This window comes from Ranitomeya variabilis, chromosome 8 (assembly GCF_051348905.1).
Source record: "Ranitomeya variabilis isolate aRanVar5 chromosome 8, aRanVar5.hap1, whole genome shotgun sequence".
NCBI lineage: Eukaryota > Metazoa > Chordata > Amphibia > Anura > Dendrobatidae > Ranitomeya > Ranitomeya variabilis.
Genome location: NC_135239.1, coordinates 38,511,346 through 38,538,511, shown reverse-complemented (window position 1 = coordinate 38,538,511; position 27,166 = coordinate 38,511,346). Strand labels below are relative to the sequence as shown.

General features: G+C 41.7%; 1 protein-coding gene across 6 annotated transcripts in view; it reads left to right on the top strand.

Moving 5' to 3' along the window:
- ASTN1 (astrotactin 1) overlaps positions 1–27,166 on the top strand; it is a 476,663-nt gene that overhangs the window by 416,349 nt on the left and 33,148 nt on the right. For all 6 annotated transcript variants that reach the window (XM_077276252.1, XM_077276255.1, XM_077276254.1 and 3 more), the window contains one exon: positions 12,676–12,864. In XM_077276252.1, the coding sequence (XP_077132367.1) occupies positions 12,676–12,864 (189 nt within the window). The remainder of the gene's footprint in view (positions 1–12,675; positions 12,865–27,166) is intronic.

Sequence of the window (27,166 nt, the reverse complement as noted above, 5' to 3'; positions counted from 1 at the left end):
TCTGGTCAGATGAAACTAAAATCGAACTTTTTGGCAACAATTCCAAACGATATGTTTGGCGTAAAGGCAACACAGTTCATCACCCTGAACACACCACCCCACTGTCAAACATGGTGGTGGCAGCATGATGGTTTGGGCCTGCTTTTCTTCAGCAGGGACAGGGAAGATTGTTAAAATTGATGGGAAGATGGATGGAGTCAAATACAGGACCATTCTTGAAGAAAACCTGTTGGAGTCTACAAAAGACTTGAGACTGGGATGGAGATTTGTCTTCCAACAAGACAATGATCCCAAACATAAAGCAAAATCTACAATGGAATGGTCCACAAATAAACGTATCCAGGTGTTAGAATGGCCAAGTCAAAGTCCAGACCTCAATCCAATCGAGAATCTGTGGAAAGAGCTGAAAACAAACAAACGTTCTCCATCAAACCTCACTGAGCTCAAGCTGTTTGCCAAGGAAGAAAGGGCAAGAATTTCAGTCTCTCGATGTACAAAACTAACAGAGACATACCCCAAGCAATTTGCAGCTGTAATCGCAGCAAAAGGTGGCGCAACAAAGTATTAAGTTAAAGGGTCCGAATAATATTGCACGCCCCACTTTTCAGTTTTTGAACTTAATCAAAAACTTAAAATAACCAATAAATTTCATTCAATTTCAATTGTGTTCCACTTGTTGTTGATTCTTCACCAAAAATTTACATTTGGTATCTTTATGTTTGAAGCATGATATGTGGGAAAAGTTGAAAAGTTCCAGGGGGCTGAATACTTTCACAAGGCACTGTAACATGATGGACAGGCAGGAGAAGCACCACCTGGCAGGGGGCAGCAGCACTGGCAGCAGCTGAACAGTGTAGAACCCAATGGAGAGGAAAGAAGTTGTTTATGTCTAATCTAATTATTGACATCAACTGTAGCTGAATGAAACTCTGATCAGCACTGATCCATACCTGATTCTTTTTGACAAATGTAAGGTTTTCCAAACTGGTCTTCCTGGGTATGACAAAGCTACAGAGCCATGCTGAATTCCCTTTCATGAATTCACTGGAGGAATGACATGAAAAAATGCCCATTGTAAACTGGGCCAGTTCTTGCTATTAGTTCAATATGCTGACCCAGAAATCTAGGTATGACTGGGCCTGGCTGTTCAAATGAATCATCTCGGTATTTGGAATTGTGTCAGATTGGTGCAGTGCAGATAAGAGATCAGGTATTCATGTCACACCTACTGTAATCGCTGCTGCAATGGATACTTGTTTAAGCCCAAGCTCTGGCACAGACGAGGGACCATTGGCTCTGCAGGGAGTATAGAGGGTTCTCCTAATCAGCCATGCAATTGGCAAGCTTGGCTGAGCAGGGAACAGATCTTATCTAAGTATTATGCCAATTTTAACTGCCTTTTGGGAGCCGTAAAAAATTCCCTCATTTTGCCTTCATTGTTATGATCCCAGTGGCAGAGGATCACTAAAATACCAGCTAAGTAACTGAACATAGAACAAGCTCTAGGGAGGTGGTAACTGGACTGACCGCAATCCTGATCCTATCCAAACACACTAAAGGTAGCCGGTGAACGTGCCTAAAATCCTGGACGTCTCGACGCAGCCTGAGAAACTAACTACCCCTAGAGAGAGAGAGCAAGACCTCACTTGCCTCAAGAGAAATACCCCAAAGATATAGGAAGCCCCCAACAAATAATAATGGTGAGGTAAGGGGAAAACACATACGTAGAAATGAAAACAGATTCAGCAAATGAGGCCCGCTAATACTGGATAGCAGAAGACAGATAGTGAACTGTGCGGTCAGCAGAAAACCCTACAAAATATCCACGCTGAGAATTCAAGAACCCTCACACCAACTAACGGTGTGGGGGGAGAAACTCAGCCCCCTAGAGCTACCAGCAAGCAAGGAAATCACATATTAGCAAGCTGGACAAGAAACATATTGAACACTGATGATCAAAAAATGAACAAATGGAAACTTAGCTTCTCTTGAAGAGACTGGTAGCAAGGTAGTCAGAAGGAATCAGAATAGCACTGAATACATTGACAGCAGGCATGAACTGAGAGTCCAAGTGAGCTTAAATAGAAAACCAGCCCACAGATAACGAGACAGCTGATGCCAGTCACAAACCTGCAGAAAGACAGCACTCACACAGTACCACTTGTGACCACAAGAGGGAGCCCAGAAATAGAGTTCACAACACTTCATATGGTTTAAGTGCATGGCCATCCAATAGTCACTTATTTGCTTAAGGGTTCAAGCAGTCAAGCATACAGCTTGTCATGCTTGCTAGCACCACTGACGGCTCTGTTCTTCATTTTTCCATACCCCACTCCAACTGTTGATAATCATAGCCAGTGTCGTCTTAGTCACCGGCATCAAATTAATTCCGACTGTCAAGCTTGTCCCCTGCCTTTCATTGATAAATCAATGTCCTCCTCCTCCACATCCACATGTCTCTCCTTCATCTCCTGCTGCATGTTACATTGACTTTGAGGGCTCCCATCAGCCCTAGAGCAATTAACATGTACAAGTTGCTGATTTTTCTATATGACTTGTTGAATAAGAGGGGGTGATGTTGCTTAGGCCACAGTTAACCCTACTGACACATTTAACAGCCTCTTACAGCTTTTAACTGAGACAGTTCAAAAGTCTCACTGCTTGTATGGTAAAGAATCATCTATTGTGATGATTAAGCCTTCTTTTCTCTAGACATAGAAAATTCCCCTTTACCATTGAAAGTTGGGGGGGAAATATCATTAGTAAGATCTCTGTATTGCCCATTCACATTGTAATTGGCTCACCCCTAAAATTCAGTTTTTCCAACCCTTGTCAAGGTACTGCATTTTCCCCATCCCCATAATAAACTTGGTGGCACTTCTCTGTACCTATTATGTCCTTCTTACACACCTGGGACAGAATTGTACACAGTATCCTACGTGTGGCCTGACCAGTGAGTTGTACTGAGGCAAAAGTATGTTCTTGTCATGTGCATCTGTGCCTGTTTTAATGTATTCCATAATTTTATTTGCCTTGGCAGCAGCTGCCTGGCATTGGCTGCAAAAGTTTAGTTTACTGTCTTCCAATATCACAAAGTCTTTTTCAGCGGTATTATTTTTCTTGAGTGTTTAACTGTAGAAAAAGTGATTAAATGATACTACCATACAGGCTTCCTTAAGCTACCTCGATGGAATATTAGCATCGGATCTCTAAAATAAGGTGCAATGCTTACTCTGCAGTCTTCTGAGAGATTGTCAATACATCCATAAGAACGGAGTGATTGCTCAGACTTTAATGATACCTCTGCTATGACCACAGCTGACCTTCTGGGTCTAAGGCTTTAAGTGTGGAGCAAGTTCATTATACCTTGACCAATCTGAAGAATATTTTAGAAGATATAAAAATAATGCATTCCTTATGGAGTAGTCCTAAAACCACAATCAGCGAGTGAAAATGTCAAAGCCGCTAATTGGTTTAGCCCTGCCTGCGTATGTCATGTAACCTGGCCTGCTAAGACTTCTTGATGAGGATGTGAGTTATTTGATGCAATAATCCCACTCATTAAAATTGACCTTGCGTTCTTGGATGCAGGAAAGGAAAAATATCACTAGGAAAAGGGCCGATCAATTGTAACATATTTATTCGAGACAAAAACAGGTTATCTTTATTTTTTACAGATGCAAGTTTCCTGGCCGCGTTAATGAGCTGTTTGCACTAAAATAAATAAAGATAAAAGTCACTTCCTAAAGGCTTCTGTGTGTGGCCTTTTCTGTGAATGAGGAATTAATAATTAACTCTACTGTATATTTATAACAAACTTATTAAGATATTCCTGAAAAGCCATGTTATGTTACCACTACTATAAACAACCTAACCACTTAGTACTAGTAAAAAAACTGTAAGGTAATCCAACTACCTTAAAGGGAACCTATTACTAGGTTTCAACCCTTTTATGATTCTCACTACAATGTATATTAGGAAAGACTTTTCTAACCTGATAACTTTTTTTTGCATTCAAAACTATTCAACCCCCAATGCAAATTTGGTGTTAACTCCGGATTCATCAAGCGTGATGAAGGTCAAACTCATCAAATACCTGGACTGACTATGGGTTTGTTGACTGGGATTGTTGACAAAGTGAAGAAAATGGTCCAAAAAGTCAAGAGATGACATGGAAAATGACACCAAAAGATGGCAAACTATCATTTCCCGGTATTACTGCTCCCTCTCCAGTTACCAGAAATTGAGCAAGAGCAGAAAAAGAAATGTTATGCTCATAACGGAAAGTGGACTATGCAGGCAACAGTTCTCTTCTGCACTGGACAACACAAAGATACTGTTTAAAACCTAGGATAAAAACTAAATGAGCGAATACTCTTTAAAAAGTAAATAAATAGTACTCGTATATGGGGTACTTAGCTGACATTATTTTCATCAAAAGATCATAAAAACCATCCCATCGTGACAAAGTGTACCCAATTAGAATTGTCTCCAACTCTAGTATTTCACCTCACTATGTGCCAGCAGGCCTCAAAATAGATGGAAGCAGAACAGGACCCAGACCCAGGTGTGGGGGACCATTTTTCAGTTTTGGTTAAGAAATATTTTTTAGCAAATTTTTGGCTCCATAAGACCCTTGTATGGCCTAGTAACCTGATTCAGGCGTTACTAACTTTCTATAAAAAGTTTGAGACAGTAGTTAGCAGTTTGGAAATATTTTTTCCTAATGTTCACCATAGTGAGAAACGTTTAAAGAGGTAAAACTTTGTATTAGGTTGCCTTTTCGACACTTGTAGATATTAGTAGAATTGGAGCTAGACTTCACCAGGAACAAAGCATAAGTTTGTTATCCTAGTCCTGTATCTAATGACAAAGCCAAAGTAGAGTAACTCCCATCTCACTCAGAACAATTTACAAGCTTGCTCTCCCATAAACCACTCTCATGATGGTCTATGAGGACCACTACATGTTCCTTCAACATCTAGTATGTAAATATAGAAGGGGGAAACAGTGGACAAAAGGGTGATACCCTATGTTGGGAGAGTAGGAGAGTGATGGTTACGCTCACCAGATGGCGTTGTGATAGGCATGAAGGAAAACAGTGGCTGCTGCACCATGGCTGGTGGATAAATCCTCCAGGAAATATTTGATCCAGTTGGATGAACACGTAGTTGGGCTGCGCTGCTGGAGTAAATCAATTCTTCAGAAATGATAATGAGAATATTTTTTTTTTATTCATTTGACATTTGTTTTTTTTCACATGATAAAGATGCGTTGTGAATAAAAAAAAATCTATTTCTCATCTTCAACATCTGAAACATTTTATCTGTTTCTCCAGAGATTAAGGAAGGATTTGGCCAAGGTTTATTTAGCCAGTTACTTAAAATAACATGCACAGTTAAGTTAAAAAAAAATTGGATTTATAGGAGATCATGAATTATAACAGATTTTTTAGCCAAGCTATTTTTGAAAATTATTTAATAACATAAGAGTTTATTTACCAATACATCTTGGTCAACCGAAGTCTTCAATTGCTGAACTGTGGACACTACAAGGTGTACCAAATGTAAATGTAATTAGAAAGTATCAGGCTGTACAGTATTGTCACATTCATCCAAATAGAACTTGCAGAAATCCACACGATTGCCACTGAAAATAACCCAATTTAGATGAACGGAACTGATTTTCAGTTTCAAACAAATTTGGGAACGGTTCTGTCATGTGGGAATCCACCTATATTCACACTGTTGTGTTAGTATGGGTTGAGCAGGAAAGCTAATTGCTGGCTAATTGTTAAATAACATACACTCCCTGACAGAAGTTATGTCGCTTATCCATGGTATGTAAATAAAAGCTTATAACCTGATGTTAAATTCATCCATTGGTTGTATAAATTATTCTTTTGAAAGCTGAAACCCTTCGAAATGTGGTTTAGGTTAAGAAAATAAATTGGCATCAATGAAGAAATATTGATCAGTTAATGGACACAGAATGGTCAGATATTGGCAAGACAAAAGTTTTGTCGCCCCCAGAAAGTAAAGAAACCACTGGAGACTAGACAGAGGTGGACATGACTTGGGGATGGGTGGACCGAGAACTCCTGCAGCTTTTGTTTGTATTGCAGTGTAGATTTTAAACAAGAGTGTTGTTGCTTTAAGAGGAAGGTGTATAGATGTTTATGCCTGGTGTATTACTGTGAGGAGGGTGGGGCTTATATAGGGGAGGCAACTCTGGCTCTCCCTCTTTCTCTCACAGGATGGACAGGATGAAACATTACCCGCCCTCCCGCCCTGTTTATAATCTCTGTCCTAAAAAATTTTAATTATTGCTTGTATAATGATAGATGCTTTATTGTATTTTTGAATTTGTCATTGTATATCTTGTACCAGGTTCAATTGTATATTGGCTATAAAGTGTTATTATTTGTGGTAACCTTCTAAGCCCAAGGGAAGGGCAATCCTTAAGCCATGGTTCCCTGGAGGTTTCCTCCACAGGGGGTTTTTCCTCTCCTGAGTGCTGTAGGATGACTCTTTGTGAGTCGGAGGTTTGCCAAGTTTAGTCCCATTAATGCTTTTGCAGGGACTTCTAATTTTTTAAGTTTACAAAAATGATTTAACTAATTTAAAAAAAAAAAAAAAAAAAGAAAAGTGGCAAATGAGACTTGGAATTTATAACCCGTCACGGCTTTGCGGTTTAGGAGTCAGGTGGAAGTTGCAGACAAGTTAAGGTGGACTCATTTTAACTAATAGAGGATGTAAAACCTCATGGTGGTGAGCAGGCTCGGCTTTGGTGGCCAGCCTCAAGGACGTTGTAATGGTAACATCAATCAGGGGCGGGCACAGTGGTTAAGCACAGGAGTGAGGATAATAGGGTCATTGGTGCCCTGAAAGTTTACTGGCTCTGCTTGAATGGCAAGCCAGTGTGTGCCGCCCCTTTATGGCTGTCTGTCCTGGTGCTGTATGTCAGACAGCTGGGGATATCGCAGTACTTGTGAATCCCAATGTACTAGCACTCCACCTGACTCCTACTGTGATTATTTAATCCTGTGATTTTAATTAAAACTGTGGCCATTTTGACAACCAAAATAATGTGTTTTGTGTACTTATTTTAGTACCTAGATGGTTTTAAGATGGAGTGAGGTCCATCCCATATCCATAAGTCATGTGATATTCAAACAAATAATTAACCTAAAATACAAATATATGTTGCATAACATTGGTGAATTAAGTTGTGGTGCTATTAGAGTCATATTTAATATTTTGTGTGACTTCCATGAGCTTGAAGGACTGCATCCATGAGGTTCAACAATGATTCATGCTATTTATTAATGAAGTCATCAGGAATAGCAAAGAATGCAGTCTTACATGCCTCCCAGAGTTCAACTAGATTCTTTGGTTTTGTCTTCCAAGCTTCCTCATTCATCCTACCCCAAACATGCTCAATGATGCTCATGTCTGGTGACTGGGCTGGCCAGTCCTTGAGCACCTTGATCTTTGTTGCCTGGAGGAACTTTGTTGTAGAGATGGATGTATGAGATGGAGCACCATCCTGCTGCAGAATTTGACCCCTTATATGATTTGGAATATAAGTGGTTGCTAATACTTCTTGATATTTTAGGCTATTGATATTGCCTTCCAGCTTGCAGATGTTTCCCACACCCCCATACTGAATGTAACCCCAGACCATGATCTTTCCACCACCAAATTTAACTGTTTTCTGGGTGTATTTTGGATCCATATGGGCACCAATAGGTCTCTTGCAGTATTTGCGGCAGCTGTGGTGTAATTCTACTGAAGATTCATCAGAGAAATCCACCTTCTGTCACTTTTCCAGCGTCCATCTGTTTAGCAGGCTGTGGGACTTTGCAAATGCCACACGGTTTTTCATTTGCCTTTTCTTTAGTGCTGGCTTTGGGCACTGATTCGACCATGGAGGCCATTTCGAGACAGAATCCTACAAACTGTTGTAGTTGACACAGAGACTTGAGGTGACCAGGCCAGTTGGAGCTCTGCTGCAGTGGAAGAGTGGTTTACTTTGGATTTTCTAACCAACAAATGTTCCCCCTGAGCAGTTGTCTTGTGGGGTCTGCCGGACCTGGGCTTGTCAAACACATCTCCAGTCTCTTCAAATCTTTTTTTAATTCTTTGTACTTGACGCTGAGACACATTAAAGGTGCCAGCCACCTCTGCAGTGGATCTGGTCTTCAGCCTCTTGATAATCCAGGCTTTCGTCTCAGGGTGGATTTTTGGCATGTTGTCAGAGCTCAAGTTGCAGTTCAAGTGAAGGTCTGGGGTGCTGGGTTTCTTTTTATACACACACACACTAATTAACAGATCATTTACTGAGCACAGGTGAGGATATAAACTAGGATTGGGTGCATTATATGACCAGGCGACAAAACTTTTGTTTTGCCAAAATCTGACCATTCTGTGTCCATTCACTGATCAATATGTCTGCATTATTGCCAATTTATTTTCTTAACCTAAACCACATTTTGGAGGGTTTCAGCTTTCAAAACAATAATTTATAGAACCAATGGATGAATTTAACGTCATGTTATAAGCTTTTATTTACATAACATGGATAAGCGACATAACTTCTGTCAGGGAGTGTATGTCTTATTTTTCAAATTTTTGAAGAGTGAAAGTACAGGGTGGGCCATGTATATGGATACACCTGGGTGGGCCATGTATATGGATACACCTGTATAAAATGGGAATGGTTGGTGATATCGACTTCCTGTTTGTGGCACATTAGTATATGGGAGGGGGAAACTTTTCAAGATGGCTGGTGACCATGGTGGCCATTTTGAATCCACTTTTAGCATTATCTTTTTAGCATTATCACTTAGTGTTGGCCAGCTACGGCAAAATGGACATAGCGAAAACCACTCATCTACTTCATGACAGGCTGTGACATGCCTTGCGCTACAAATCTTACTGCCGTCCATGTCTGGAATAAGATTTCTGGTGAAGCACAAGGAGGCACACGTCACTTCTAAGATGTGCTTCATTTATTAAGAAGCTTGAGCCTCTTAAAGACTGCAGCACGCCCTCATCAACACCGGTGTAAACAACGCCAGTCTTGATGAATATAGGCCCAAATATTCTATCTATTGTTGATGAAGATCCACAACAATAGAAGTTAAATGCCCGGGGTTTTGCCACGTGAATCATGCCATGTGAAAAGTAGAAGCCTAACCCTAGCACTGTTGCTTTCATTTAGAGCAATTGCGTTAAGTAATATGCCTTTTTTCATTTTGTGAAATTCTATTTGCAGTAGTTCTTGCTTTTTCTGCCATATGAGTATTACTCATTTCTGGGAAAATATAGACAATCTTTGAAGAGATCAGAATTTCATCTTAAAGCATTTATCTGCTCTGGTTTTTATCTGCCGTTTATTGTGAACATCTGATCCTCAGACACAGATTACACATCACATTTCTATCTTCTATTTATTGGATTCTGTTCCAGGAATAACTTACATATCAGATTAGACAATAAAATTTTAGTTTATGTCAAACTATTTCTTGTTTGCTTTTTTTTTTCAAAGTGTCAAAATGTTGCCGGAAAAGGTCAATTTTATCATTTTTACACACTGCAAATGCGCAGAGCAAGAAAATACAAATTCTATCCAAACAATCTTATCAGAATTATTAAGGACTGGCAGATCTCGCAGGCAGAAAAGCGATAAAACAATGGTCCCCCAGGTTTCCACCACAGGTCCAAGCTGAATTAAAGTCTGGAATTTTCTAGCCTGTGTATGCATAACTAGTTTAAACGGACTAATGGTAAAAATGTAAATGTCCAAAGTTATAAGAAGAGCTGCTCTTTAAGGGATTGTCTAGTTTAATGGTTATTTCCATGTTTAGAACTTACCATCTACAGTATCTTCATTAGGGACATTCCTACCTGTATATACAAAAGAATAAATGCAAGGAGCGCTTGTTGTCCAGGGAAATGGTCAGATGAAAAATAGACTACGGTGGTGAGAATTAGAGGAGAAAAGATTATGGTCCTGAATCATCAAAGCAATTAATCCATAATTCTGGATTAAATTGCTTTAAAAGGTCACAAAATTTTGGTGCAACTCTGCGCTGCAAAAATGGTTTTAAACTTTTGGTGTTTTCATCCCAGTCTCTCTAGGCTCAAAATGGGGAGAGCTGGGATGTGGCAGGGATGTAATGCCACCGCTCTTCCGATTTATGATGATATATGGCGTTCCTTATGCCTTAAATCTTACTCCAGTCAAGGATTGGAGTAAGATTTCTGGTGTGGCACATGGTGGCGCATGACAATTGTCAGAAACTCCATATTCATTAAGAGTCGAGCACCTTTTCATGAACCAGGAGCGTCTGACTCCACAACATCCTCTCATCAAGACTGGCAAGAAAATCACCGGTCTTGATGAATAGGGGTCTATATTTGTAGCCTGGTGTCCAGAGACCAGATCAATGATCATAAGTAAGGCAAGGAGAGATGCGGCATAGTGGAGTGGAAAGTCCCCACATGTATCGCCAACACTAAGGCATCGTCGTCAGGAGTAAGTAATGAATATACAAATAGATGTCCCATATAAATAACTCATATAATTGCCACTGGGCTCAGACAGGTGTGCGATCCCATTACTTGGCCTTATATAATACACATGCACTAAAATCAGCGTCACAGAAGTAAAAAACAAGACTTGAAATATACAAAAGGGCCCAAAACATGGCAGTGTACAGTGATAGCTGCGTATGCGCAATAGACCTCCTGATAAATAGATCCAATGAGCCGACGTCATATGAAAAGAATGGAAATGCGGCACAGGCGCCCATCATCCATGGATGAAACAAATGCAAAAAGATTGTGTGGAACTTTGGGCATGTGCTAGAGACAGATATGTAAAGTACATTACAGTAAATGCCAAATATACAGAGGGGATTAAGATAGAGTCCAACAAGAGTATTGTAATAAATGCAGGGACAATTAAAATAGAACACAACAGGATGGTGCACTAGAATAGCTTGTAATATTTAATAATACAGAGAACAAAAGGAGCAAAAAAAAGAAGGAAGAAGCTTTTTTGCTGAATATTATCATCAAAACTCTCCTCTGATATAGGTCACGATAAAAATAATAATTGTATTCATGATTAGAGTTATAAAAACACGCGAGAAGAAACAAGTTACTTATTATAAACACTAATTAGAGCAATAAAAAGCAGAAAAGATTAAAAAAAGAATAATTAAGAAGCCAAATTGTAAACTTGGTTTTCTCCAGCAGACTCATAGAGAATGAATGGAGCGATGGTGCACATGTCTGGCTGCCATTCCATTCCCATGGGGTATTTCAGAGTCTCATTCTTTATGGGTAGTAGATAACCTGTAAAGATAGGAATAACCCTTTAAGGAAATATTTTTATACATGTTATTAGGGAATTCTGAGTTCACAGAGAGGGAGTCCGTTACTCAGAGACTTCATACCTAGGGTACAAAGAGGGCCTCTTTCTCTTGAGGAACCATACAGTCCTGTTACACAGACAAACCCATTGATTTGAATTGTCTCTCTATAATTCTCTTGATTTCTCCTGTGGTGGCACTGCTGAGAAGTTGAACACTTGATGTCTCCATACACACTCAACTAATGTGAGGCGAACCCACCAATAACGATGGAGAAGATAAAGATCTGGCATTTCCAATTTCGGAATGCTGATCTTTTTGTTTTCCCACAATAGGCTACAATAAGAAAAGTCGAATAGTGGCTCTCTTAGAGAACACAGCATCACTCAACAGATTGACCTTTTCCGTTATTAGAAGAGTCAGGAGAGATAGTTGTCGGCCGATTGATCATCTGCACCATCAGTCAACTGACAACTATCTATTGTGAATGGAACCCCTTACTGCAAGGCTTCTCTACAGATAACATCTGTCTGTTCTTTAAAAGTCTACACCAGTGTTTCTCAACTCCAGTCCTCAAGACCCCACAACAGGTCATGTTTTCAGGATTTTCTTAGTATTGCATAGGCGATGGAATTAATACTTGAGAAGGTGATGAAATTATCACCTGTGCAACACTAAGGAAATCCTGAAAACATGACCTGTTGTGGGGTCTTGAGGACTGGAGTTGAGAAACACTGGTCTACACAGTAGGTCTTTTGATATAAAGTTTGAGAATGGATCTGTCTGACAAGTAGGCTTTGGCAAAAACAGGCAATGCCTTTAACAGTAATTCCAAACCTTTAATATTTGGATGTGCACTTATCTTTGATCGAATTTTATTGACATAAACGTGTTCCGAAGTCTGACTACTTCCATGAATGACTTCTAAATTGGATTGAATTAGTTGGAGATCAGATGACCTATCTAAGACCTCCCAGGTGACATATTTTCTTTATATTGAATGGACATTTAAAAGGTCTGACTAAGATAAATCTGCTGCTCTGGGATTAGAGCAGTCTTAAGTTTAGCAGTTTATTATCGACTGTATTGGATTTCTATAACAAGGTTAAATGCCCAACAATCCAGAAGATGTTAGTGGCTACAGGTAAAGCATTTCTAATGATATGGTAAAAAGGTTCTGCTATATGCAGATTTTTTTTTGTACTGATATATTTTCATTTATCTTTTAAATACTCATACATTTTTAAGATGTTTTATTTCACTTGCCTCAAATTTTGCTCTTTTCCCATCAGCATTCACTCATACCCTTCACGCCCTTGATGGAGCTACTTCCCGTCTAGAATTCATGCCACTATTGGAACAATTTGGAAACCATTATATTCAGGAGGCAGTGTATGGATTTGAGGAAATCTGCTCTATCTGGTATCCCAACCGGCAAGTACAGAGGCAATTGTGGCTTGAGTTTGAAGATATAAGCAAAGGTAAGAAATAGAGTTGTGCAAAAAGATCTAAAGCAGGACCCTGATCTAGTGATCACATTCGTACTTCATGGCTGCCAAACCAGAACACTGCGAGCCTCCTACTACATGCAGCAATCCCAAGAGTCTCTTCTGACTGGTGGGACACTGCAATGTACTGATGGTACACATGTGGTTATGTGATAAAGCCTCTGCACCTGGATCCTGCAAGTCTTTTTACTCAACTGAAGTTAGAGATTTTGTGCAATTTAAATTTTGTTTCACCTTTTCACCTCTTACACTTTTGTATATGTCCAATTTATTTTGCCTACAGATGCAAACTTAGACCAAAGGTTTATAGGAAATTTGCGTAACATGGCTGTTCCAATATAAAGTACATGAGTGGCCACTGTAAATTGCATATACTCAGTATGATGACACCCTACTAAATCTTGCAGGCTTGTTTTACATTTGCTACATTTGTATTTAATCCACATATTAATCCACATATTAACTTGGTTCTGTAAAGACTTTCCTTTCTTTCAATTCCATGGTTGCTGTCTGATGAAAATGTTTTCAACTTATTTTCCACAATGGCCTTTGAGTAGAGCACCATTATAGAAGACCTTTTCGCCTCAGGAAGAAGAGATGCAAAGTTCTCCTTGTAGCATAGGTCTACCAGACTGAACAACCAGTACTCTTTTTTGGCCAAGATATCATGAAGGTCACAGGAAAGGCAGTGGTACATAAAGTTGATCATATGAGCTAAGCTCCCTACAGCCAACACTTTCCTGTCTTGACCATGATGATGACTCTCCTTCTCCTCCTCCCTCTTTTCCTCCTCATTATTCTCCACAGCCCATCCAAGTAGGAGAGACGGGACGAAGTTTGTGTGGGTACTAGCATCTGTTGCACTACCAACCAGCTCTTGTTCTTCCTCTTTCTCCTCAGCCTCCACCTCCTCATTGTTATCCAATCTGTGCTGAGCAGATGAGATGGTACTGGGCTGGGTAGTATTTCCCTGTATCATGTCTGCCTTCATCTCCACCTGGTCCACATGCAAAGCTGCATGTTTAATTGTCAGCAGCGACTGTTTAAGTAGGTACATAAGCTGGATTGTTGTGCTGATGATGGCATCATTGCCACTCACCATCTTTGTGGAGTCCTCAAAGTCTCAGATGCCATGCCCACTCTTCAGTTGTTATGTGCTGAGACTGATGAAAATACAGACAAGTGTGTTGGAGCTGGCATTTCACAACTGGCCTCTGCTGCTCACAAAGCCTTGCCAGCATGTGCAGTGTGAAGTTCTAGCACATAGTCATGTTGCTCACCAGTAGGTACTCACATACTCTGCTGCAGCACTGCCAGTGCAGCCGCAGTTGTAGCTGTCTTGCAGAAATTGGCGCTGACGCAGTGTACCTTGACCAGAAGCTCTGGCAAACCTGGGTAGGTTTTCAAAAACCGCTGAACTACCAAGTTAGGCACGTGGTCCGGTGTGAGCTTGCCAAGCTTCACAGCTGCCACTAGGTTATGATCATTATCACACACGACCATGCCTGGTTGTACTTTCAGCGGTGAGAGCCACAGATCTATCTGGCAGGTTATTCCTTTCAATAACTCTGCCGCTTTGTGCTATTTGTCTCCTAGACAAATTAGCTTCAGCTGAGCCTGTTGTCACTTTGCTGAGGTAATGCTGTAGAGCTTCCAACTGCTGTGGACAATGTGCTCTGAGATAGCAAATCGGAGATGGAGGATGAAGGGGTGCAGGAATTGATGTAGGAAATGGAAGAAACCCTGATAGCAGTAGGGCCAGCAATCCCCACATCGGACTCACATATGCCGTGCCAGGGAGAAACTCAGCCCATGTCTCCACAATGTTCACCCAAAGTGCCATCAAGGAAATGTAGCGTCCTTGGCCACAAGCGCTTGGTCACGTGTCAGTTGTTAAGTGGACAATCACAGTTATCATATTGGTAAGGCACAGGTGATATTCTTGGACACGTGTTGGTAAAAGGATGGGACACCACACTGTTAGAAAAAGTTGCGGCTGGGGACCGAGTCCCCAAGGACCAAATTTGTACACCTGTAGCAGGTCAACTTTTGTTTTCATTTCAAACCAATGAATTTTCACACAAAGGAGGTTCTGCAGTATATATGACAATATTCGATTTTTGAACAACCAGATTTGTACACCTGTAGCAGGCCAATTGTTGTCTTTATTTCAAAGCAGACATTTCACACAAACCAAGTTCTACAGTATCTATGACAATAGACAATTTTTAGACAATAAATATTTTGTAAACTGTACCAGGCCAAATAGTTTTTAAAAATTTTGATCCACTGTAATTTTACACAAAGCACATTAAACTGTCTGGATGACTAATCGAATCCAGGAAAAAACTTTAGAACTTTTATTAGTGTTATATACCACCGTAATATAACAATAACCTTGTTAAACTGTATGGATGATTAATTGAATCCAGGAAAAAATTGTAAACTTTTTTGGCGGCCTGGGTTTGGGCTTTGGTTGTTCTGAAGCATGTAATACCCTATGAATGGCAATATAGTCATTTTTTTCACCCCCCCCCACCCCCCCGAAAAAAGTATGTGGTCACAAGCTGCAGATATATACTTAGCAACAGACTGCAAAGCCTTAAGCCCTGCCTAGATGCTTTATTCTGCCACTCTCCCTGCTCCTGTAGTTGTTCCTACACTGTTATGACCCCAATGGCAGAGGGTCTCAGGAATAATGCTAAGTCAGTAAATACAGAAAACCAGCTCATAGGGCAGTGGTAACTGGGCTGACCATATAACTAATCCTAGCACCACAAATACCAGCAGCCGGGGAACGTTCCTACGTTGATCCTAGACGTCTCGCGCCAGCCAGAGAGCTAACTACCCCTAGAAGGGAAAAGAAAGACCTTTCTTGCCTCCAGAGGAAATACCCCAAAAAGTTGGATAGAAGCCCCCCACAAATAATAACGGTGAGGTAAGAGGAAAAGACAAACATAAGAATGAGCTAGGAATTTAGCAAAGAGAGGCCCACTAGCTAATAGCAGAATATAGAAAGATAACTTATATGGTCAGCAAAAAATCCTATCAAAAATATCCACACTGGAAATTCAAGAACCCCCGAACCGTCTAACGGCCCGGGGGGAGAACACCAGCCCCCTAGAGCTTCCAGCAAGGTCAGGAATCACATTTAGTACAAGCTGGACAAAAATGATAGCAAACAAATAACCCAAAAAACAAAGAAGCAAGACTTAGCTTAATTTAGCATGAACCAGGACCAGCAAACAGGAGCAAACAGAATGTGTCTGATAACACCGATGCCAGGCACTGGACTAAGGTTCCAGGAGGTTTATATAGCAACACCCCTGAAGTAACGACCCAGCTGGGTGCAAACAGAGGGAAGGAAATCCCAGAGTCATATCACTAGTAACCACTAGAGGGAGCCAAAAAAGTCTAATTCACAACAGTACCCCCCCCTTAAGGAGGGGTCACCGAACCCTCACCAAGACCACCAGGGCGATCAGGATGAGCAGCGTGAAAGGCACGAACCAAATCGGCCGCATGCACATCAGAGGCAACCACCCAGGAATTATCCTCCTGACCATAACCCTTCCACTTGATCAAATACTGAAGCCTCCGCCTGGAGAGACGAGAATCCAAGATCTTCTCCACCACGTACTCCAACTCGCCCTCAACCAACACCGGAGCAGGAGGCTCAGCAGAAGGAACCACAGGCACAACGTAGCATCGTAACAAAGACCTATGGAACACGTTGTGAATGGCAAACGAAACCGGAAGATCCAAGCGAAAGGACACAGGATTAAGGATTTCCAATATCTTGTAAGGACCGATGAAGCGAGGCTTAAATTTAGGAGAGGAGACCTTCATAGGAACAAATCGAGAAGACAGCCACACCAAATCCCCAACACGAAGTCGGGGACCCACACCGCGGCGGCGGTTGGCAAAACGCTGAGCCTTCTCCTGTGACAACTTCAAGTTGTCCACCACATGATTCCAGATCTGCTGCAACCTATCCACCACAGAATCTACTCCAGGACAGTCAGAAGGCTCCACATGTCCCGAGGAAAAACGAGAATGGAAACCAGAGTTGCAGAAAAATGGCGAAACCAAAGTAGCGGAACTAGCCCGATTATTTAGGGCAAACTCAGCCAACGGCAAGAAGGTCACCCAATCATCCTGATCTGCCGAAACAAAACACCTCAAGTAAGCTTCCAGAGTCTGATTAGTTCGCTCAGTTTGTCCATTAGTCTGAGGATGAAAGGCAGACGAGAACGATAAATCAATGCCCATCCTAGCACAAAAGGATCGCCAGAACCTGGAAACAAACTGGGATCCTCTGTCAGACACAATATTCTCAGGAATGCCGTGTAAACGAACCACATTCTGAAGGAACACAGGAACCAGATCGGAAGAGGAAGGCAGCTTAGGCAAAGGCACCAAATGGACCATTTTTGAAAAGCGATCACATACCACCCAGATGACAGACATACCCCGAGACACCGGGAGATCAGAAATGAAATCCATGGAAATATGTGTCCAAGGCCTCTTCGGGACAGGCAAAGGCAAGAGCAACCCGCTGGCACGGGAACAGCAAGGCTTAGCTCGAGCACAAGTCCCACAGGACTGCACAAATGACCGTACATCCCGTGACAAGGAAGGCCACCAAAAGGACCTAGCCACCAGATCTCTGGTGCCAAAAATTCCCGGATGACCTGCCAACACCGAGGAATGAACCTCGGAAATGACTCTGCTGGTCCACTTATCAGGAACAAACAGTCTGTCAGGTGGACAAGAGTCAGGTCTACCAGCTTGAAATCTCTGCAACACACGTCGCAAATCAGGAGAAATGGCTGACAAAATAACTCCTTCTTTAAGAATACCAACAGGTTCTGTGACTCCAGGAGAGTCAGGCACAAAGCTCCTTGAAAGAGCATCAGCTTTCACATTCTTTGAACCTGGTAAATACGAGACCACAAAGTCAAAACGGGAGAAAAACAATGACCAGCGGACCTGTCTAGGATTCAAGCGTTTAGCAGACTCGATATACATCAAATTTTTGTGATCAGTCAAGACCACCACACGATGGTTAGCACCCTCGAGCCAATGACGCCACTCCTCAAATGCCCACTTCATGGCCAGTAATTCCCAATTGCCCATATCATAATTCCGCTCAGCAGGCGAAAACTTCCTAGAGAAGAAAGCACATGGTCTCATTACCGAGCAACCAGGGCCTCTCTGTGACAAAACGGCCCCTGCCCCAATCTCAGAAGCATCCACCTCGACCTGAAAGGGAAGTGAGACATCAGGCTGGCACAAAACAGGCGCCGAAGTAAACCGGCGCTTCAACTCCTGGAACGCCTCCACGGCTGCAGGAGCCCAGTTAGCAACATCAGAACCTTTTTTGGTCATATCCGTCAAAGGTTTAACAACGCTAGAAAAATTAGCGATAAAACGACGGTAGAAGTTAGCAAAACCCAAGAACTTCTGAAGACTCTTAACTGACGTGGGTTGAGTCCACTCATGAATAGCTCGGACCTTGACTGGGTCCATCTCCACAGCAGAAGGGGAAAAAATAAACCCCAAAAAGGGAACTTTCTGTACTCCAAAGAGACACTTTGAGCCTTTAACAAACAAGGCATTCTCACGCAAAACCTGAAACACCATCCTGACCTGCTCCACATGTGAGTCCCAATCTTCAGAGAAAACCAGAATATCGTCCAGATAAACAATCATAAATTTATCCAGATACTTCCGGAAAATATCATGCATAAAGGACTGAAATACTGAGGGAGCATTAGAAAGCCCAAAAGGCATCACCAAGTACTCAAAATGACCTTCAGGCGTATTAAATGCAGTCTTCCATTCATCACCTTGCTTAATGCGCACAAGGTTGTATGCACCACGAAGATCTATCTTGGTGAACCACTTGGCACCCTTAATCCGGGCAAACAAGTCAAACAAGAGAGGCAAAGGATACTGAAATTTTACAGTGATTTTATTCAGTAGCCGATAGTCAATACAAGGTCTCAAAGATCCGTCCTTCTTAGCCACAAAAAAGAATCCCGCACCAAGAGGGGAAGAGGATGGACGGATATGCCCCTTCTCCAGAGACTCCTTGATATATGAACGCATTGCGGCATGCTCAGGTACTGACAGATTAAATAATCTTCCCTTAGGAAATTTACTACCTGGAATCAAATCTATGGCGCAGTCACAGTCCCTATGAGGAGGCAGAGCACTGGATCTGGACTCACTGAATACATCCTGATAATCAGACAAATACTCAGGAACTTCCGAAGGAGTAGAGGAAGCAATAGACACCGGCGGGGAATCAGCATGAATTCCCTGACAGCTCCAACTTGACACAGACATTGCCTTCCAATCCAGGACTGGATTGTGGGTCTGTAACCATGGCAGACCCAAAACGACCAAATCATGCATTTTATGCAGAACAAGAAAACGAATCACCTCCCGATGTTCAGGAGTCATGCACATGGTCACCTGCGTCCAAAACTGCGGTTTATTTTCCGCCAATGGCGTAGCATCAATACCTCTAAGAGGAATAGGATTTACTAACGGTTCAAGAACAAAACCACAGCGCTTGGCAAATGACAGATCCATAAGACTCAGGGCGGCACCTGAATCCACAAACGCCATAACAGGGTAAGAAGACAAAGAGCAAATTAAAGTCACAGACAAAATAAATTTAGGTTGCAAATTACCAATGGCGACAGGACTAACAACCCTTGTTAGGCGTTTAGAGCATGCTGATATAACATGTGTAGAATCACCACAGTAAAAACACAACCCATTCTGACGTCTATGATTTTTCCGTTCATTTCTAGTCTGAATTCTATCACATTGCATTAAATCAGGTGTTTGTTCAGACAACACCACCAGAGGATTAGCGGTTTTGCGCTCCCGCAAACGCCGGTCAATTTGAATAGCAAGTGCCATAGAATCATTCAGACTTGTAGGAATGGGGAAACCCACCATCACATTCTTAATGGCTTCAGAAAGGCCATTTCTGAAATTTGCGGCCAGAGCACACTCATTCCATTGAGTAAGCACGGACCATTTCCGAAATTTTTGGCAATACACTTCAGCTTCATCCTGACCCTGAGAAATAGCCAGCAAGGCTTTTTCTGCCTGAATTTCAAGATTGGGTTCCTCGTAAAGCAATCCGAGCGCCAGAAAAAACGCATCAATATTCGCCAATGCCGGATCTCCTGGCGCTAGCGAGAAAGCCCAATCCTGAGGGTCGCCCCGTAAAAAAGAAATAACAATTTTAACTTGCTGAGCAGAATCTCCAGATGAACGGGGTCTCAGAGAAAGAAACAATTTACAATTATTCTTGAAATTCCTAAACCTAAATCGATCTCCAGAAAACAATTCCGGAATAGGTATTTTAGGTTCAGACATAGGACTACTGGTAACAAAATCTTGTATACCCTGCACACGAGCTGCCAGCTGGTCAACACTTGTAATCAAGGTCTGCACATTCATGTCTGCAGCAAGCACACGCCACTCAAAGGTAAAGGGGAGGAAGAGAAGGAAGGAAAAAAAAAAACTCAGAATTTCCTTTCTTATTATCCCACTTCTGCAATGCTTTAAACATTCAATATGGGCCTGGCATACTGTTATGACCCCAATGGCAGAGGGTCTCAGGAATAATGCTAAGTCAGTAAATACAGAAAACCAGCTCATAGGGCAGTGGTAACTGGGCTGACCATATAACTAATCCTAGCACCACAAATACCAGCAGCCGGGGAACGTTCCTACGTTGATCCTAGACGTCTCGCGCCAGCCGGAGAGCTAACTACCCCTAGAAGGGAAAAGAAAGACCTTTCTTGCCTCCAGAGGAAATGCCCCAAAAAGTTGGATAGAAGCCCCCCACAAATAATAACGGTGAGGTAAGAGGAAAAGACAAACATAAGAATGAGCTAGGAATTTAGCAAAGAGAGGCCCACTAGCTAATAGCAGAATATAGAAAGATAACTTATATGGTCAGCAAAAAATCCTATCAAAAATATCCACACTGGAAATTCAAGAACCCCCGAACCGTCTAACGGCCCGGGGGGAGAACACCAGCCCCCTAGAGCTTCCAGCAAGGTCAGGAATCACATTTAGTACAAGCTGGACAAAAATGATAGCAAACAAATAACCCAAAAAACAAAGAAGCAAGACTTAGCTTAATTTAGCACGAACCAGGACCAGCAAACAGGAGCAAACAGAATGTGTCTGATAACACCGATGCCAGGCACTGGACTAAGGTTCCAGGAGGTTTATATAGCAACACCCCTGAAGTAACGACCCAGCTGGGTGCAAACAGAGGGAAGGAAATCCCAGAGTCATATCACTAGTAACCACTAGAGGGAGCCAAAAAAGTCTAATTCACAACACTAGACTAATGAAGAATGGATCACATAGAATCAGAAAAAGAACAAAATGAGCCTTTAGAAGTACTGATAGTATGAAGGTTCAGATTCAGCACCAGCATCAACACTACAGGACTCTGATTCGTTAAAATGTGCACAAACAGGCCTGGACACGCACACTCTCTTTCCAATAAGAATCGTCACTGTGCTTTGCAATGGTGTTAGTGAGCCGAGCGTGGCGGCACATGTCCTTTTATCATCTCTGATGAGGTAATGCAGCCAACCAATCACAGTAATGTCACTATCAAGGTGGTTATGGTATTACAGTGGCCAACAGGTAATCCCTGCACACTTACTGGATGTGTAACAGGCACCAAAAATACGGGGCAGGGATTCAAGCTTCAAATTCGAGCACCAGCCAAAACTCGTCGATTGCCAAGCATATCCGAGCACCCAGATACTCAAGTGATATCCGAGTATCACTGAGCATGTTCGCTCATTCCTAGTATTTAGGAATCAAATTATAATGTAATTTCCTTTAGTTCATTTTTGTTTTTATTCCCAGAGAAACCCTTTAAAGACACCCAGAAAACTTCTGAAAGCTATTGCCTGAAACGTGTACTGTATGTTGCCCACAAGAGAGGAATTATTGAAAAGATGTAGTTCTATTTCCAGAAAAGTAATGTAATTTTTGTCCTTTCTGTGTGCGCTGATTTATGTAACAGAGATATCAAATTGTTAGGTTTTACTGAGGCATTAATTGTTTCTTTTGTTCTTCTTGACGCCTTCTGAAGATACACATCTATTTGTTCAGTGGAGTCCTTATCTATAATGAATAACAGCGAGGGGGACAGTAATAATTGCAGACTTAACAGTGGTCATACCCTACAGATATTAGTTAGGATCAAACAAGAGAAAAGAGACATTTCAGGCTGGGGATGCTAAACCTTCATTTGTTCACCTCTTTACCAGGAAAACAGAACTACAGGAGATGATGCATTTTATTATAGGTGTAGATTGAAAGTTTTTGGACCTGGTCCAAAAGGGATGAAACCTAAATACTGCTGTGTTAGATCAAGATTTCATGTTATTTGCAGTCGTATTATCACTGCAGTATAAAGCAATCATTTGTATGATAAGGCAGCCAATGTAATCTGATTCTTATTGCCTACTTATAATGTTTCTCCTTCACAAACGGCTGGCTAGATACTTTTTGCAGGTCAGCAGACTTAATAATGGCTAGATGTATTCGAAAACCTCAGTCAGTGGTGTATCATGGGTTCCCAGTGCCCAATGCAAGTCAAGTATTGTGCTTGCTAACCCAGTATTAATGCCCTGAGCGCCCCTTAAAAAATAATGCATCCTACAGTGGTGGACCCAGACAGAAGAAGTCACCCGTGTAAGAGCAATATATGGGTCCTTTGCAGTCCAACAGATCATTATAATGCACAATTCCACTCATTTCAGAGTTGAAAACGGGCCCCCTTACCTCTTGCCCTACCTGTGAGGAGACATTGGTTCTATCAATGGTATGTCCTCTACTGGCCTTCTAAAAGCAAATAATCCCCATGAGTGGCCCCTTTAGAAAGTACTAACTCCCCCATAGTGCTCCTTAAAAAGTAATGACTCTTCCTGAATGCCCCATACAAAAGTAATAATTGCACTTTAGCATGTAACCCCACAAAAAAATTTAAGTACATACTCACCTAATCAAAGCGACCAAGTCCTTTTATCTCCTGTACACAGTGTTATGGAATGCAGTGAGACTATCGTGCCAGGGGGTCTTGTAGACTGTAGGCCAAGTGCAGGCTCCTGCCACCTTTCCTTTTTATTCTTTTGAAATTTGGAACCACTATGAATTTTTCCTCTTATGCATTCACCTCTAAGACCCCACCCAACATTACACCATTGGCCTCCATCATGCCTCCCTGCAATTTTTCACGTGGGTACTCTTCCCTAATGCCATCCCGGCCAAACTAATCCTATGCTGTAAATGGTCTTAGATAATATGGGCCCTAATACAGCCTGCACTGACCCCGCTGCCGCCTCATCACTATCGAAGCTACCGCCTCACCAACACCGGAGCTCCTGCGACCCCCAACCTACTGTCTCCTTTCCCATAATCCTGTAGAATGTAAGCCCACAAGGGCAGGGTCCTCGCCCCTCTGTATCAGTCCGTCATTGTTTGTTTACTGTAAGTGATATCTGTAACTTGTATGTAACCCCTTCTCATGTACAGCACCATGAAATCAATGGTGCTATATAAATAAATAATAATAATAATAATAATAACTGTACAAAATAATATGTTTTAGTTACTAAAGGCAAACTAGATCAAAAAGAGCTATGTCTTTCTTACTTTTCTTCTTGGATCAACATATTGTATTCCATATTAATGGTGTAAGATTACCCTTACAAAAAAAACAAAAAAAAAAAAAACATGATTTCCTGGTACGCTGGAGACCTTTTTGCAATATGTGACTATATTAGAGAAGAGCGGATCTTTGGAAATTCAAATGTGCCAGATTTTCTACAAAAACTTGATCTGCGGGGAACAAAATTGTTCAAATCTCACAGCTTGGAATTGCTCAGAAAATACATGTGGGGAAAAGGAAAGCGAGAAAGGACCCAGTTCACCAAAAGAGCTTACACTCAACAGGAGAGAGGTCTCTGTTGACCATTACAGCTTACACTCTACAGGAGAGAGAGACTTACCCAGTGACTCTGAACGTGAAACATGATCCTGCCATACAAACATTGCTCCACTAGGATCTGCTGATTTCAGAGGTCCTTACCCACCTATACAAGGTATGAGATCATAGCTGCAGGGCATTAGGAGAGGACCGCGTGGCAAAGCAGAATAACTTTAACCCGCTCTCTTATGCTTCACCAGTGTTGGGCAAGTTTTTTTTTGTGATCCACAAATCGAATCTCAAACTGTTAGAATTGACTTGAATCTGCGATTTTCAGGAGATTCGACTCGATCCTCCGCAGATTGATCCACTCATCTCTAGTCTATATGCGTCTATCCAGTGGTTGTGTATTGAATTTGTATAATGAGAAATTGTCGTGTAAACAAGAAATTTGTGAAAAGGTAATGTTGGACACATTTATTTTTTTTTCTCGCATATATAGAGCACATAATTCCCCAGCACTTTATAGACATTATAATCACTGCTCCATTGGGACTCACAATCTACATTCCCTATTAGTATGTCTTTAGTGTGTGGTAAGAAACCACAGAACCTAGAAGAAGCTTACGCAAACATGGAGAGAAGTTGCAAACCCCTTGCAGATGTTGTCCTTGGTGGGATTTGAACCCAGGACCCCAGCGCTGCAAAGTAACAGTGCTAACCACAGAGTCACTGAAATCCATGGTATTTATACTGTGAAAGTAGTGCCTGCAAAGTAGTAATGCCAAGATAGTAATTGTCACAATACAGAATTGTCAGAAATAATAATTGTTTTTATTCTTCTGCACGGACATCACACAGAAGGAGGCATTTTTCAGTACCATAGTTATGTTAGATGTCCTGATTGGCATGCACTGCACAGAGCATTGTGTCACCATGTACAAAACCAAAATGATTTGCTGTACACATAATATTTGCCACATAACTGCGATTTACACTGCTAGGTTAATTGACTTCTCAGAAATGTGGCCTTAGTAGCTTGGTTCTTGTCTGATCGACATAGGGATACTAAATTGAAAGCTTCAACTGAGATGTGGATGAATATAGTACTGCTTAATAATGAAGGCACTGAATAGAAATCGCTTATATTAAAAAATACCAAATATATATGATAATATGGAGCTACACGGTGCAGTCTCACAGTCCTAGAATGCACTGAACTATTGAAAGTTGTTTTACAGTTATAACATTAATGACCCATCATGATGATAGCTCATTAATGTCAGATTGGTGGGGATCCAACACCTAGCTCCCCCAATAAGCAGCTGTTTCCAGGTATGGCAATGGCCGGAGGTAAACAATGAACAGAGCTAAAACTGTAGAGGTTTATTCACCATGTAGTGACTGTTCAATTCAATAGTAGCTGACCTGCAGTATCTCAGGACTAATACATAAAGTGTATTTCAAAAATTGCATTTTCACACAGTATTCTCACTTATTATGTATAGCACCATCTATTATTTAACAGTGTCCTTACTGATTATGTGTAGCACCGTCCATTATTTAACAGTGTCCTTACTGATTATGTGTAGCACCGTCCATTATTACATAGTGTCCTCCCTTATTATGTATAGCATCATCCATTATTAAATAGTGTCCTTATTGATTATGATTAGCACCATCCATTATTACATAGTGTCCTCATTTATTTTGTATAACACCATCAATTAATAGTGTCCTCTCACTTATTGTGTATAGCACTGTCCATTATGACACAGTGTCCTCGCTTATTATTTGTAGAGTAATTGTCAACCATTACATTGTGTCCTTACTTAAAGAAGTTGTCCACTGCTTGGGCAACCCTATCTTAATCTAAATGTTGGCCCCAATAAAGTTAAAAAAACTTATACTCACCTCCCGTGCCAGCTCCGTTACAGTTGTGTCAGCACTCGCCCTCCCGTGGCTATCATGCGGTTGTTGTGACATTTGACCCCAGCGCCACTGTCCCCACCTTCGGACAAATCGAACATGAAGAGAAAGTCCTGGCTGCAGCTGCTCTCTCACTTCCTTTTCATGTTCAATTTGACAGGAGGCAGGGACAGTGAAGCCAGCGCTGATAGGGCACAGGGGTCACATGTCACAACAACATCACGGGAACCCTGGGGAGATCGAGTGCCGACACCGCTGGAACGGCACCTGCACAGGAGGTGAGTATCATTTTTTTTTGGGGGGGGGCCAAGCATGGGGTACGAGAAGAAGTTGTCCAAGTAGTGGACAACTTCTTTAATGTATCTGGTGTCAGATGCCTCTGTGTGTCGTTTGTTTTAGCCTAGGGTGTATCATGTATTTATTTTAAGGAGTTGAATCCTGTAGATAGGACAATGCATTCAGAGAGAAATGGGGCAATATTTTTCCATTTCTTTTTAGTTTCCCACAAGTGTACATGTGGGTTCATCAAGAAACTTCCATCACGAGATCTATTATGTGATATCTCACCTATCATGTTAACCCCCCACCATGTGACATATCAGGTGACCAGGGAGACCTACTCCGTCTGAACTGCCTGGGGCTCCAGGTAACCTCAATCTTCCCTTGCTTGCCTGACTGCATTGTCCCTGTAAAGTTTTGAAGAAGAGGTATTTTGCAATGGGGTTGTTTTTGCAAGGATTGACCTAAACCAAAAAAGAAGAGAATGTCCAGCTTCACCGAATCCGTAAAAAAGAGTTTTCTTTATTCACAAACTTTAAACATAGAGAATACAGACTTCAGCACAAACCACGTGGGTAAGAATCTCAACGCGTTTCTGGAGACTAAGCTCCCTTAATCATGACATGAATCATGAATGTCATGACTAAGGCTACGTTCACATTAGCGTTAAGCTAATGTGCGTCGGGTTTGCGTCGGCGACGCAGCGGCGACGCATGCGTCATGTGCCCCTATACTTAACATGGGGGACGCATGCGTTTTTTTTGTTGCGTTGTGTGACACATGCGTCTTTTTTGCCGCAAGCGTCGGACCAAGAAAACGCAACAAGTTGCATTTTTATTGCGTCCGATTTTCGTCAAAAACCGACGCATGCGTCGCAAAACGCAGCGTTTTTGCGTGCGTTTTGACGCGTTTTTTGCGTGCGTTGTGCGTTGCGTCGCCGACGCAACGGCGCACAACGCTAGTGTGTACGTAGCCTAAGGCAGCTTAGTCTCCAGAAACGCGTTGAGATTTTCACCCATATGGTTTGTGCTGAAGTCTGTATCCTCTATGTTTAAAGTTTGTGAATAAAGAAAA